Source organism: Rattus rattus, chromosome 13 (assembly GCF_011064425.1).
Source record: "Rattus rattus isolate New Zealand chromosome 13, Rrattus_CSIRO_v1, whole genome shotgun sequence".
Lineage (NCBI taxonomy): Eukaryota > Metazoa > Chordata > Mammalia > Rodentia > Muridae > Rattus > Rattus rattus.
In genome coordinates, this window is record NC_046166.1 from 12,148,243 (window position 1) to 12,162,074 (window position 13,832).

Consider the following 13,832-nt stretch of genomic DNA (forward strand, 5'->3'; position numbering starts at 1 on the left):
CACCATACACACACACACCATACACACACACACCATACACACACACACACGCACGCACGCACGCGCGCGCGCGTGTCACATCCTTTGCAGCCAGCAGGAATCCCTTTGGTTTTCAGAAACAGCTGGCTTTGTAGTCCAGGCTGGCTCCGACATAAGCATGTCCTCCTGTCTCAGGCTGCTGGGATCACACCCAGACTCAGTCCTGTGTGGCTCAGCCCCACCCAGCCTTCATCCTTTACAACTGACACAAGAGGTTGGGAATTGTAGCATTTTTAATTGAGCCCGATAGCACCTGCCCCCAAGTCCTGAGGGCATTCCCAAGCACCATGGATCCGTCCCCCTGGAGCCCTAGCTCCTCCTGCATGGCAACCCCAAAACACCCTTTCCTCACATTCCATGGGGCCAACCTGTATCCCAACTCAAACCCACCCCCTGGGCTTTATCTCAATAAATACGGCCTCAGAACCAAAGCTGGGGCAGGGGAGCCCACAAAGGCTGCAACCCAGGGCATTGGAGTCATTCAGAACCTGCCTCGGCTGAGGCCCAGGCCTTAGGTGGACAACCACGTTCACCTACAACTGGACACTGTTTCTGGTCACAGCCACGGCTGCCTGCCCCAAATTCCCACCCTTAGTTTTCATCTTGAACAAATTCTTGGTGGACAAGTGGGGGAGGGGACTCAAGCCTGGGAGCCAAAGCGGGGAGGCTTTTCGAAGATACACGAGTCCAAAGCAAGGCAGAATGAAGTCGTGGACCAGGTCACTGTCCAGAACCGAAGGGGCCGGTGTCCCCAGCCTGGGTTTGGGTAACCCGGGAATCGCGGGCGGCTTGGCCCATCTCCCTACGGATGTCGCCAAGGGCCGATGCGGGGTTCTCCAGCAGCCTCTGGAAGAGGCTGGGTCTGGCGGGCGGCTCTCGGCACTGGAAGGTAACCGCTGTGCCCGCGTCCGCCTTCATCTCCCGGGAGAAGCCGTCCGAGGAGCCGTCGAAGCAGCGGCCGATGGCGATTTCCTTGGCCAGCCGTGGGCTCTGGTCGGTGACCGTGTAGACACCATAGTTGTGGCCCAGGGCGTCAAGCGGAGCCAGCATGGCGAAGGTGGCGGGGTCGTCCGCGGGGGCGAGCGGCGGGTGCCGGGCTAGATAGTCCTGCAGGAGGGTGTTGACGGCCACGCGGCGGCAGCTGCCCTGAGGGGTCACAGTCACCAGCGTCCTGTCCACTTGGCGCTGGTCAAACAGCATGCCGCCGCACTTGAACTCCACGCAGGCGGCCGAGGCGCCCGGGCGCTCAGGGTTGCGCACGCTGCGAGTGTCGCGCAGCCCATAGAGGTGGCCGCGCGTGTCTTCGTGGGTGCCGCCCGCGTTGTGCGAACGCACCATGTACTCCTGGGGGCCCTGCAGCCGCACCTTCAGGAAGCACGCTCGGAACTCCTGCGGGTTGGGCCACCAGGCCAGCAGGTCGCCGGTCCACGAGGCGGGCGCTCCCTCGTGGAATGGCACCACGTCGTACTCGTACTTGTCTGCCTCTACGCGCGAGAATCGGAAGTGACTGTCGGTGACCGGCGCGTCCTCGCAGTCGCGCAGGCGGCGCCACGGATACACGGGCCCGTGCGCCTCGGACTCGTGGCCCGCGCGTGGACGTGCAAGGTTCAAGCGGAAGCCGGTGCGCTTGAGCGCGGGATCGTCGTGATCGGTGCGCTGGTAGCCGAGGCGCTCCAGGTAGGGCTCTGCCACGCCCACGGTGGCCGCGGTCGCGCGTGGCCGCGACGGCGCGGCCTCCAGCTCCTCGCCTCCCAGAGACGCGGTCACGAAGGCCGTGTAGGCGTCGGGCCGCTCGGCGTCGCAGAAGGCCGGCACGCACGCGCCGTTGGGCCCTGTGACCGCGCTGTCGAAGCGGCCCCACGCGCGTGGGTTGGCCGTGAAACCGGGCGCGGGTTCCAGATTGAGCAGCGTCACCACCACGCCCTGCACCTGCTCTGAGGGCGCGAAGCGATCTGTGCCGTAGGCGCGAACCTTTACGAAGCAGCGGCGCCGCTCGGGCACGTCTAGGTTGAATAAGCGGCGCTCGCGCACCGTGAGCGCGCCCACGAGGAACGTGCGCTCCTCCCTGCGCACGCGCGCCGCCTCCTTCTCACGCCGGAAGCCGCCTCCTCCCTGCTCAGCCCCCTCCTCCTCCCACAGGCCGGTCTCTGGGTCCAACGACCAGAGTGCCAGAGCCTCGGCGTGTCCGGGCATGCGCACGTGGTCGGCGTCCATGCGCACGTCCGCGCGCGCCACGTGCAGCTGCTCGGTGGAGCCGGGTGCGTGCAGGTCCACTGCAAACATGCCATAGGTGCGCAGCGGCGCCAGCTCACCCGAACTGTCCAGGTAGCGCAGGTCGCTGGACGCCGCGGCCGCCGACGCCAGGTCACGAGGGTCCACGAAGGTGACACGCGCCTCCACGGGCCCGGAGTAGGGACGGCCGTCGGGGTGGTGGAAGGTCCGGGGCGGCAAGACTAGCTCGCCTAGTGCTGGCGCCTCCTCTGTGCCGCCCAGCGGGATTTCACCGCCCTGCTCCGCGTCCAGCAGCACTGCGGCCGCCTTGCGCAGCACGCGGATCTCGTGGTACACACCAGCGCCGCGAGGGTCGAAAGGCAACACGCGGATGCTGTCCACGAACTCACCACTCGAGTCCACAAAGGTCACCACGAGGCGCTCGGTGGCCGGCGGCACCTCGATGGTGAAGTCGCCCTGGTAGGAGGTGAAGCCGATGGGTGCGCGGCCCAATAGGATCCTGGCGAAACGCAGGGGCTCCCCAGAGTCCGCAGCCACCACGCGGCCTCGCACCAGTCCCCGACGGGGCAGGCACTTGCGACAGCCACACTCAGCCACCACCTTCACTGGGAGCACATAGCCAGAGCAGCGGATATCTCTGCTCTCCAGGCGTAGCACTGAGCAGCAGCGAGAGCCTGCGTCCCCACAGCGCGGGCCGGAGCCCACGGGGCCGGGGCAGCGCGTGTCTGCGCACAGTCCCACGTCTAGGTACGTGGGGCCGCCACCCGGCTGGCCGCAGTCATCCGGAAGTTTGATCAGGTGTTCCTGAGGTCGGGGGTCACAGGCTGGCTGGCCGGGAGCTGGGGATTCCACACAACCAGGTCATGGGAGGGAGGCTGAGGTGGGAGGCTTGGGCTCGGGTGGGGCGGGACTGGACCACACTCACCGAGCACCGTGAGGTGGGCAGCGCGGGATCGCACGGTGCCCGCCTCGTTCCAGGCCTTGCAGTGGTACTCCCCTGCCTGCTCCTCACGAAGCCCCTGGAGCTCTAGGTGTGGCCCAGACCCCTGCTGGCGTCGGTCCAGTAAGGTCCCGTTGTGGAACCTGAAGAAAGCAGTAAGTGCACAGCATCATGGGGACCTTAAGAATGGTGGCCAGACTGCATCTGTCTCTAGCTGAAGAGTGGCTTCCTGGGGCTCAGCCTCATCGGAGCCTCTGCACTTTTTAGGGAAGACAGAGGCCAGCATTCACCCCTAGGGGGTCTCGTTTTATTGAGACAAGGTCTCCTGCACTTTAGGCCGAGTAGCAAAGGGTGATTTTGAACTCCTGATCCTCCAGCCTCTACAGGCAGGGCCCCACCAGGCCTGCTCTGCTTTTTCTTCTTTTGGCAACATGGTTACACACACACACACACACACACACACACACACACACACACACACACACACACACTCTATGTAACCTGCACTACTACAAGCTCACAGCAGTCCTCATGCCTCAGCTCAGTGCTGGGATCATGTGTTCATCATCACACCTTGTTTTAGAAGGCTTTGAAGTACCACATGGTACCACCCTATTCAACCCAAAGCTGGCAGGGTTCCCTGAGTTTGCGTGGACGTGGACACTCACCAGGAATATTTCTTGGGCATGGGTGTCCCAGAGGCCTTGCAGCAGAAGGTCACATTCTGACCTGCCTCTCGAACTCGAGACTCAGGGTGCTTTACCAGGTACGGCTTCCCTGAGGGGGTCAGAGTTGGCCAAGCTCATGACCCTGCTATACCCCAGGGACCCCTTCTTCTTCGAATTCTCTCAGGGTCAGCCCGCCTTATCCAGTGCTGTCAACAAGTGAGTCACAACTTGTTTTCCCCCCTTGGCCTGGAACATCCTTCTGTAAGTCACATGTTCTTGGCTGCAGGGACACTCACCTAACTCTTCAAGGACGATGGTGACCACAGCAGAGTTGGAGGTGTTGGCATGGGCCTGGGCTGTACCAGCAGAGAAGCCATTCATCCGGGCACTGACGTTGGCCTTGCTGCCAGCGCAGACTCCAGGCACCCGGAAGGTTCCATGGGTGTCACTGGTGGCTACGGTGCCAGGTCTAGTTCGAAGGGAGACCCTGGCTCCTGACAGCGGTCGCCCAGATGGGGTGACCACCGAGCCCAAGAGGATGTGGTTGGGGCACCCGCAGGTGTCAGAGCTACATCCTAGGGGAACATGGGAGCAGCAGGGGCAGAGAGAACTCTTGGGGGGAGCTGTGCACTCAGTCTTTCGACAAACATATAGCCCTGCCTCCTGCCATTCCCCCACCAACTTCAGTGTGGCTGGGCTTAAGTGAGTCTGGAGACAGGGCTAAGTGGGCAGAGCTGGAACAGTGTGAGGAATGTGGGTCCACAGACGCAGGGGAGAAGTTCCAAGAGGGGACCGAAGAGGCTGATTCTTAAAAGAAGGTGAGGACTCATCCGGCAGGAATACCTAGGTGGGGGCTGGGAGAGGGACTGTCTCGGACAACATCTGTCTCACTTCCAAAGCTGCTGCTTCTCCACAAAGTGGAAAGTTCCAGTGGAAACTTTAGGGCAGAGGCACCGGGTGGGGTCCCCAGCACTGGCCACATCGTGCCCCCACTATATGAGGGCCCTACAGCAGCTGTCTGCAGACCATGTTTGTGGAACCCAGGCCCAAGTGGAATTTCCAGTCCCCTCCTGGCTGGCCGGCTGGCTGGCACCGGGACTGGGGTTGGGGAGGGGTTGGACATCGTGTCTGCGTGGGTGAGCAGGACAGGCAGAGACTGATGGCTGCATGCGTGCACCCAGAGTGTGCAACTGGCTTCTGTTTACACAGAGGGATGGATATCTTTCTGTGTACACCAGGGGAAATAACCCCTCAGGTTTTCCTGTGCCTGCCCAGCATCCACCGACCCTTCTATATAGTCTCCTTAGTGTATGCACGGCTTCCACTTCAACTGGTCCAGCCCTCTGGACCCCTTTTTATGTGGGCCTCACCCCTGGTCATCCCCTCCTCTGGCCCCGTTCCTCCTACCTGGGCAACGGGATCTCACGCACTTCTGTGCCTCCTGGGGGCTCCCAGGACATGTGTCCCCAGATGAGCTTTGACAGCTGCGACGGCGCAGGCGACGGCCTGGCCCGCAACTCTTGGAACAGAGGCCCCAAGCGCCCCAAGCGCCCCACGCCGCCTCTGCAGAGCAAGGAGGGAGATAAGGTGGATCTGCCCACCTTGGGCAGCGGGCTTTCTGAACTTTGTGGGTTCGGTTGCTCTAACATACACCCTCCCTGACTGCAGCGGCAGACAGCAGTTCTGCACAGAGCTCACCCTCCGGGCGGCGGCTCCTTGCCAGGTGCGCTCCTGATTAGCCCTGCTGTTCCCCATCGGACTTCAATAGAATGAGGCTTAAGGCATCCCCTAACACCGAGCTGTTCAGGATGGGCGATGGGAACCTGGCATGTCAATGCACTACCTACTATAACCCGGGTCCAGCTCTTAGCAACCTCAAAGTTCGCTTGCTGACCGGCGTTTCTCCTCTAAGCCACGCCCACACTACCACGCCATGCACGCCCATGCCCTGCCATCATTGGGCCTTGCTCCTCAGGGTCGCACTGTGCCTGCCCGCCCGAGGCTATGGGCCCTGCCCTTACCCAGTGGGCAGCGGAAGCGCACGTGGTAGTTGGAGCAGCGGCGGCCTCGCGGCTGCTCGCGATTAAGACACCAGAATCCGCGCTCTGGGTTGGCGTGCACCCTCTCGCCTATTGCAGCGGGTAGCGCCCAGTCCGTGGTGCGCGCCTCCAGCGCCAGCGGCCTCGGGCACACGCGCGCGGGACCATAGTAGAAGCGAATGGCTGCCAGGCTCTCGAAGTCACCATCTCCTCCCGGGTGGTCCACGTTGAACCACGACGTCCACTCGCTGGCCTCTGCGGGCATCGTACGCTGAGCCCGGGTCCCACCTCCCGCTAGTCCCTCCAGCTTGGAGCCTTGAGGTCAGGGCCTCCAGGAGCTGTCACGTCCAAGGACTCCTCACTCTCCTTACCCTCCCCGCTGACCCCACCAAGCCCAGATCACACAGGCGGGTTGCTGAAGTGACTCACCCTCCCAGTCCTCCAGGGCCGGCGAGGGCTGGCCGGGGTCTGGCGGCCGTCCCTGAAGACCCCTGACGGTTGCAGTGTGCTCCTCGGTGGGAGTGGCATCTGTGGGAGGTAGAGGAGGCACAAGATAGGGACCACTGAGAGCCCCCCCCCCTTTTGGTGCAACAGAGGGAACATTGACTACCACATTTCATGGGGTAGACAACTGGGGACTTGAGAGGCCAGCTCTAGCCCTGGGGACTGCAGCAGCACCCGCTCCAGGAAGCCTTCCCAGTACCAGGGCGGACCGTGAAGCCCTGTTTCCCTCCACAGGTTAGGTGACTCTGAATCCCACTCTACCCTTCTAGGCTCAAATGTTCATCAAACACGGTCTCTTCCTGGAAGTCCCTCCTGCCATCTATTCTACCGGGTCTTTGTAGGTAGGATGTGTGCAGGGTGCCAACAGATAAATCCTTGGTTTCTCTGGCCTTCCAAGATGAACTAGGAAGGTAGACAGGTTCAGACAAACCCCTTCTTCCTGGAGCCCCAGACTTCTGAGAACTGGGACTGTCACCAACCCCGTGGTGGGACAGCTACAACCCCCTGGCAGATTTAGAAACCTGAAGATTTACGGTTCAAAGCCTTGGCCGGGTGGACCTTCCTGGAAGGATGGAAGATCTCTCTTGCACCCGCTCTCTGGGACGCTCATGAGGTGTCGTTCACCCCCACCCCCGCCCGCCTTTCTGTGCGCGGCTGTCCACCTCGGGGTATCTCACCTCGCGCTCCCGCTAGGTGTGCGGCAGCGATGCAGAGATAGAGCAAGGGCAGAGGTGACGACATCGCCAGGTCCGAGCTGCTCTGCGAAACTCTGGGATCGGACTGGGGCGGGCCTGGCAGCTGCAAGGAACTAAAGGGGCGGGACGCAGCCGCAAGCCACGCCCCTGTACATACCGCGGGTCGCCTTTCTTCTATGCCTCCCGCGGTGCCTCCGCCCTTAGCCCGCCGGGTGCCGCGAGTTCCCCCTCCTTCTCCACCTGGGTCCTGTGCCCTGTTCTGGGCTCCCTCTGGTCTTAAACTTGAAGCTGTTGGGCGTCCTAGGATGCTGGACGTTCTCTATATTGTCTAACTTCGGTCCTAAATACTGCAGGCCACCCCCGGCAGCCTGGAAGTCCCACTTAGGGTCTGTTCTCCAGTCTAGGAAAGTCCACAGCGCAGCTCCGGAGGGAAGTCCCCTCTCCACCTGCCCACCCCCTGGCCTGGTGCACAAAAGAGGCAGAAAGAGAGGTGTTGGAGATGTTTATTGGTGCGGGTCACAGTGAGGCCACGCAGTCGGTGCCAGTATATTTTGGCAGGTGCAGGCCAAACTTTCGGCGCACGTCGTCAGGCACGAACCTGCCGGCTACAAAGTGGTGACGTCCGGAGAAGCGGCCAGCGCAGCTCTTGGGCGCCGCAAAGGACACTAGCACATCGGGCTGCACCGTGTCCTTCGCGTCGCCGCCAGCCTCGGCATCCCAGCCTGGGGGCGGAAGAGGGGGAGCTCAGAGGACCTCGGGCCCAGGATCAAGTCTGCCCTGCCTCCCTCCACGCACGTGGGTAGCGGTCAGACCTGCTGACCGCAGAACCGCCTCCACCCTCCAACTACACCGTTTCCACCGCTAGCCTGCCAAGACCCAGCCTCTGCCTTGCGAGCTGCGTCTCCGCAGCGGTCAGGTCAGGAGCCGCCTGGCTCAAATCAGACCTTCCTCACCCACCTCCGGTCTGACCTCAGCCTCCCTTCTCAGACTAAGTCCCCACCCTGCGCTGTGACCTGAGACCTCCTCCTTCAGAACTGTGTCCCCGCATCCCCACTGGATTTGATTACCCTCCCCCTCCGACCTGAGACATCTTGGCTCTCTGACCCACCTCGTGTTACATTTGTCTGGACTGTACCCCCTCCCCAAACCACCAGGAGTTTCGGCTCCACCCAGTCCACGAACCAGCAACTGGAACTTCTCTCCTGCCTCAGGCACTAACCAGAGCCACGGGACCACCTACTGCCTTATCCCTCAGACTAGATATGCCTCGGCTTTGGGCTGGGCTGGTCCTGGAGTCATCTAGCTGGGGACACCCCCACGCAGTCCCCACGGCAGGCTGAGCGCTGTTTGTCCCTAACAGCTCTGGCCTGGCAGGCGTGTCCTCTGCCGAGTGAGCTCACGTCTGTCCAGCAACTGGGCTGGCGGTGGATGGTGCCTATGGAGCTGAGCACCCGGACCAAGGGGACACCGAGTCACTTGGGGCAGCCACTTGTATTGTTCCCATACCCAGGGCGGGTGTGAAACAGGATGAGGCCAGACGCGGAAACTGAGGTCGATAGAGTTGGACGAGGAAAACCGGGGGTGGGGGTGGGGAGGTGCAGAGGGGAGAATTTGGGATGGATGGAAAAAACAGGCTAAGGTAACCAGGCTGCCCCTGGGTGGCGTGCCTGAGGGGACGTCCAGGCTCACAAGCGGGATGGAGAGCCGCTTCAGCGTGGCCAGCGCGCGCGCGCAGGGCCCGCCTGCCTCGGCCAGTCGCACTCCCGGCCCAAGCACAGCGTCCACCACCAGCCCGTACGCGTCGTCGATGAGCCGCACCTGGGGAGGGGAACGGTGTCAGTGGCAACGCTCGGACGGGTCAGGGCAGGGGCAGTGTGGGCGCATCTGACCTCGGCGGGCAGGAAGGACAGGAAGGGGATGTCCATCTTCTCGCACTGCGTGGTCAGATCACGGTGCAGCGCGTCGGCTGAACGCGCCGGGTAGAAGATGCTGGGCTGGTATTCCTGGGGGGAACAGGGGTTCGTTGATGGAGGCAGGAGGCAGCAGGACCCCAGCCCCGTTTCTGTCCCCCACATCACGGCCCTGTTACTCACGAACACCCGTAGGTGCCGGGCACACGCCAGCCCCACGGCGCCATTCTGCTCCGGGCCGCACACGACAAGCACCGTTCTCTGCTTCCGCGACAGCGAGGGCAAGGGGAACACCTGAGACAGCACAGCAGGGCGACTCGGTGGGGTTTGGGGGGACTGGGGCAGAGGGACGTAGCAGTGGCAGAAAGGTGGTCTGCATGTGGGGCAGGCAGGCCGACTTCGCTCAGCCAGAGTAGGAACCCGGATAATGCGCCTAGTCCCAGTGTGGTTTGTTTACTCCGCATACCCTTAGGACACATTCCCACGTCCTTCGCCCAGCTCCTTCTAACAGGTGAAAAGTGGGGTGATTCCGGAGGGATGTCCGCAATTCAACAAGAATGGCGCCTAGGCCATCTGTCTCTGCCCAACCCCTGCCTTTACCTTTCGGTATTTTCTATCTGTCTGCTTTCTGTTTCAAAGATCAGTCTCTGCATAATTTTTGTTGTTTTAGAGGTCCTCACTCTAACTCAGGCTGGTCTTGAACTTGCAGCAATTGAACTTGCCTCAGGCCCCCAACTGTGGAGTTAGCAACTGTGAACCAAGCCAGCGGAAAAACTTGCTACCAAGCCTCTGCAGGGACCGTAGTTTCTTTCCTGAAACCCACATGGTGGAAGAACACTGGCTCACAAACTATCCTACCCATCCCACATGCTCACACTCAAACCGGGGGCCGTGTACAATAAATTGAATTTTTAAACTTGAAAGGTGCTGGGAGGTGCTTGTATTCCTTCCTTGGGCTTCTACGTGGAGGATCCCAAGACCCACTCAGTGGGCCTCAGAGCAAGCGCCTCTGACGTCAACAACAACCTCCTGTCATCTTGGGGGTGAAGGTTTAGCGGAGCCAAATACATGTAGTTTGTCCCCCCCACCCCACCCCAACCCCGCTTCGGACCTCATTTAGTCCACTGCGGTCCCACACTGCCCATCCTAGGACCTCTTTTCTCATTGGGGCATTTTGAGGTGTGCATATGGCGGGGATAGCTGGCAGGTAGATCACCTGTGGGAGACCTGCACCTCGGAAGCTTCAGCCCACCCTGTAGGTGCCTCCCCCCAATTTGAGTCTCTGACACTCTGGGTTTGGGTTTTCTGGTCTGGTCTGGCGGTGAGCTCCCACGTCCTTCAGTTTCCTAATTCGAGTTGAAGTAACCCCAAGCAAAGGGGGCTGGTACCTTGGTCACAGCCACCGCACTGGCGTGCCCACATAGTTCCACCAGCTGCTGCTGCCCGAAGCGGTACTCGTCCAGTAGCTCCCGCTCCAGGGCGGCTGCCTCCGAGGTGCTGCAGGCAGAGTTGGGCAACACGCTCAGAAGTGCAGACAGGGAATAGAGACTCGAGGATGGCTGCCCAGCCCTGGCCGAAGACCCTCACTTTGTCATTACCCAGGAGGGGGTTCCAGTGACCTTGAGACCCAGGTCCACCATCTCTTGCCCAGTTTTCCCATCCCATAAGCGTGGTTTGAAATGGCAGCGGCAGCCTGAGGCATGCGAGCCCTCTGGTGGTGAGTCATTCACTGGTGGTTTTATTGCCAGAAAACTGAGACTGAGCCCAGCGACTCAGACATCAGAAAGACGCGGAGCCCCCATGCCGCAAGATCTTGCTGCATAGCCCAGGATATCATCGAATCCTTTGTCTTCCTCTCTCGGATTTATAACCCCAAACCTTAAAAGAATTTGATTTCTGACACAGGGGCCAGAGAGGAAGCTCCAGCACATAGGAGGGGGCAGACTGATGAGTGTGACTTGACAACGTTTTTGAAGACTTCAGGGAAGTTTAGCAGCTCATTCAGGAAAATGGGAGGGGGCCTTCAACTGGACAATGAACTTAAGATATCTGAACCAGGCTTGGTAGCTTACTCCTTTAACCCCGGGACTTGGGAGGCAGAATGGTGAACTGAGGGTACATCATAGTGAGACTTCTGTTTGGCTGGGGTTTTTTTTTTGGGGGGGAGGGGTTGTTTTGTTTCTCTGTATAGCCCTTACTGTTCTATCCTGGAACTCCCAAGGCTGGCTTTGAACTCAGAGATCCACCTACCTCTGCCTCCCGAGGGCTGGATTAAAGGGTATTAAAAGTGTGTGCCACCTCGCCTAGCATGAGACCCTATCTAAACAAGGAAAATTAAGATATCTGAAACCAGAGAGATGGGCTGCTGGGCTATGTGGCTTTACCACCACTTGGCTGAGGACTGTCTCCAGCCTACCTCTAACAGAACTGAAGGCAAGAACAGATTACATGATTCTAGAGTCTCTGTTCAAAAGTCATTAGCAATTTATTGTTGGCTCTAGCTTGGCAGAACACCTGTCAAGCATGCATGAGGCCCAGGTTCCACACACAGCATCAGGGGAAATGATAAAGTTTTAGGAAGGAAGGGACAGCAGTGCCGGGCACTTCCAAGCACAGGGAGCCTCTGCCTGTGACAGGGCAGGCAGACTGGCACGGTGGACACTGCACTACAGAACTGGGGCTGGGAGTAGGACAGGGTGTGCTTGATGCTAACATCCCTCTTCACTTCCTTTCCGGGTGTGGACTGGTGGTGTAGGGTGCACACTGCCCAGCAGGCAATGCCGAGACATGGACTACTGCATAACTTTCATCCTAGTGCTTGGGACGCCAGGCAGAGCATCCTAGAGGATGGGAGAAGCATGGAGGAAGGTCAAGGCAGGAAGGGAGAGCACGTGGAGCAAGTCCGGAATGATCTGGGGCAGAAAGAGCTGTGGCAAAGTTAGCACATGTGGGGAACAGGGTAGGAAGGGCTCAACAGCACACCAAGATACAGTCAGAGCTGAACTAAAGCACTGATGACTTTCATCCCAGCGCTCAGGAGGCAGAGGCAGGCAGATCTCTAAGTTCAAGGCCAACCTGGTTGGTCTACAGAGCGAGTCCCAGGACAGCCGGGACTACAGAGAGACCACAGGTACAGGGCAGGAGACCTCGAGGTAGGAGTGTGTGTGGTAGAGGAAGAAGATGGAGAAGGCACTGGGCCACCTGCCCAGCTTCTGGCCCAGCACAGCCAGCTTGTGCTCAGTGTAGGGTAAGGCCCAGACATAGTGGCACATCCTTGAATCCCAGCATGTGGAGCGTGAGGCAGGACTCTCACTCGTCCTGCTTAGTGAAACTGTTTCAAAAGCTTGCTGGGGGCTGAGAGGTGTCTCAGTGGCTAAGACCCAGAAGTGCTCTCGAAGGGACCCGAGTTCAGCTCCCAGCACCAACACTGGGCAGTTCCTGCTTCAGGGGACCCAATGCATATTTTCTGTACAGACACCTTCACAACAAGTACACAGACATGCCTTAAGAGGCAGCAAACTGGGGGTTGGGGATTTAGCTCAGTGGTAGAGCGCTTGCCTAGGGCCCTGGGTTCGGTCCCCAGCTCCGAAAAAAAAACCAAAAAAAAAAAAAAAAGAGTCAGCAAACTGCTGGCTTTGCGATCAGTTTAATTCCTAGAACCTGCAGGGGTCGGTTGGAGGTGGATAAACAGCTGGGTACAGTAAGTGTGCCCACGACCCAAGCACTGTTAAGGGACAACCAGGAACATCTGTGGACGTGCTGGCCAGTCAGTATAGACAATCAGTAGTCTAGGTTTAGTGAGAGACTCTTAAAAAATAAGGTGGAGGAGATTAGAGGAAGGCAGACCTGATGGGGACCTCGGACCTCCACTCACAGGCATGGCTGTGGAGAGGCTCAGTCCCACTTTGGTCTGACAGCCATGGGGGCTGCTTCTGCAGGGTAGGGGTGCTGACCTCTTCCCTGTCTCCACTGAAACTATGACAGCAGGGACAGTGAGCAATCCTGGAGAACACAACCAAGGGGCATCGCTGACCCTGGTGCAGAGTGGACAAGAGCTGGAGGGAGAAGCGGGGCAGCCTATCTGCCACTTGGGGATTGGTATTGGGGTTCCCCTCAACTCCAGCTCATAGGACTGGAGCAGCCAGGCTTAGATCTCTCTTCAGGTTCAGTGCTAAAGGGAACTGAGCCTGACAATCCCAAATTACTTCTAGAAAGTCAAGGAACCTGGATGCCCTCCCCACCACATGTTCACCTGGCGTCATGCATACATTCTACACCCAAAAATGTGCCAGGGGCTTTGGCAGCGCATCATAACCCCCATCCCGAGCCTCCTGTGGCTCCCAGTGGCAATCAATAGTCAAAGCCTCTGTGACTCCAAGCCCCACACCATATCTGACAGTGAGAACCTGATGGGTAACTACGAGGGCTGGCTTGCCTGGATGCAGTTTCCCTGGCAACTGGCCTGGGATGCACCTGCAAGCTCCCAGCAGACCCTAGGCTCCAGGATCACCTGCCTCCGGCCTGCGACCCTGGCCCCGACCCCGTTACCTGCTGACCTGAGAAAGCGCCTCTCCTCCGGCAACTGGACAGGGCCCGTGTCGTTGTGCACACTGCTGCTCATGGTCGCACAGGAAAGCTGCCTCTGCTCTGTCTTTTATGGGTGGCCTCGGGGGCGGAGCCCTGTGACTAGGTGCCTGCTAATCAGGAGCCACTAGGAGGCGCTGCATACAGCCATTGGCCAAAGCACAGGGGGTGACTTAACTCTGTGATGACTGGGCACCAGGCCCAGAGTATAGGGATCTGCA

General features: G+C 59.7%; 2 protein-coding genes across 2 annotated transcripts; both read right to left on the minus strand.

Annotated features, from left to right (window-relative positions):
- Nucleotides 1-254: 254 nt before the first annotated feature.
- Cilp2 (cartilage intermediate layer protein 2) lies at nt 255-7,181 on the minus strand. Its single transcript, XM_032919295.1, has 8 exons — nt 7,100-7,181; nt 6,348-6,446; nt 5,901-6,173; nt 5,287-5,472; nt 4,176-4,502; nt 3,880-3,988; nt 3,197-3,354; nt 255-3,110 (listed from the first exon to the last, which is right to left on the minus strand). Exons 1-8 carry the CDS (start codon nt 7,161-7,163, stop codon nt 760-762), a joined length of 3,567 nt encoding a protein of 1,188 aa, XP_032775186.1. The 5' UTR covers nt 7,164-7,181; the 3' UTR covers nt 255-759.
- Nucleotides 7,182-7,603: 422 nt separating this feature from the next.
- On the minus strand, nt 7,604-13,762 carry Yjefn3 (YjeF N-terminal domain containing 3). Its single transcript, XM_032918872.1, has 6 exons — nt 13,584-13,762; nt 10,416-10,524; nt 9,211-9,321; nt 9,007-9,120; nt 8,785-8,935; nt 7,604-7,839 (listed from the first exon to the last, which is right to left on the minus strand). The coding sequence occupies exons 1-6, from the start codon at nt 13,646-13,648 to the stop codon at nt 7,634-7,636; spliced, it is 756 nt and encodes a 251-aa protein (XP_032774763.1). The 5' UTR covers nt 13,649-13,762; the 3' UTR covers nt 7,604-7,633.
- Between the last annotated feature and the right edge of the window lie 70 nt (nt 13,763-13,832).

Excerpts from the sequence above, each read along its gene's own strand:
- Cilp2 (XM_032919295.1), bottom strand. The coding sequence starts at position 7,163 with ATGTCGTCACCTCTGCCCTTGCTCTATCTCTGCATCGCTGCCGCACAC. Across the intron at positions 5,473-5,900 it reads GCGCTTCCGCTGCCCACTGG|ATCCACCTTATCTCCCTCCT; the intron begins GTAAGGGCAGGG and ends CAAGGTGGGCAG. Across the intron at positions 3,989-4,175 it reads CATCGTCCTTGAAGAGTTAG|GGAAGCCGTACCTGGTAAAG; the intron begins GTGAGTGTCCCT and ends TGACCCCCTCAG.
- Yjefn3 (XM_032918872.1), bottom strand. The coding sequence starts at position 13,648 with ATGAGCAGCAGTGTGCACAACGACACGGGCCCTGTCCAGTTGCCGGAG. Across the intron at positions 10,525-13,583 it reads GAGGAGAGGCGCTTTCTCAG|CACCTCGGAGGCAGCCGCCC; the intron begins GTCAGCAGGTAA and ends CTCTGCCTGCAG. Across the intron at positions 7,840-8,784 it reads GAGCCTGGACGTCCCCTCAG|GCTGGGATGCCGAGGCTGGC; the intron begins GCACGCCACCCA and ends TTCCGCCCCCAG.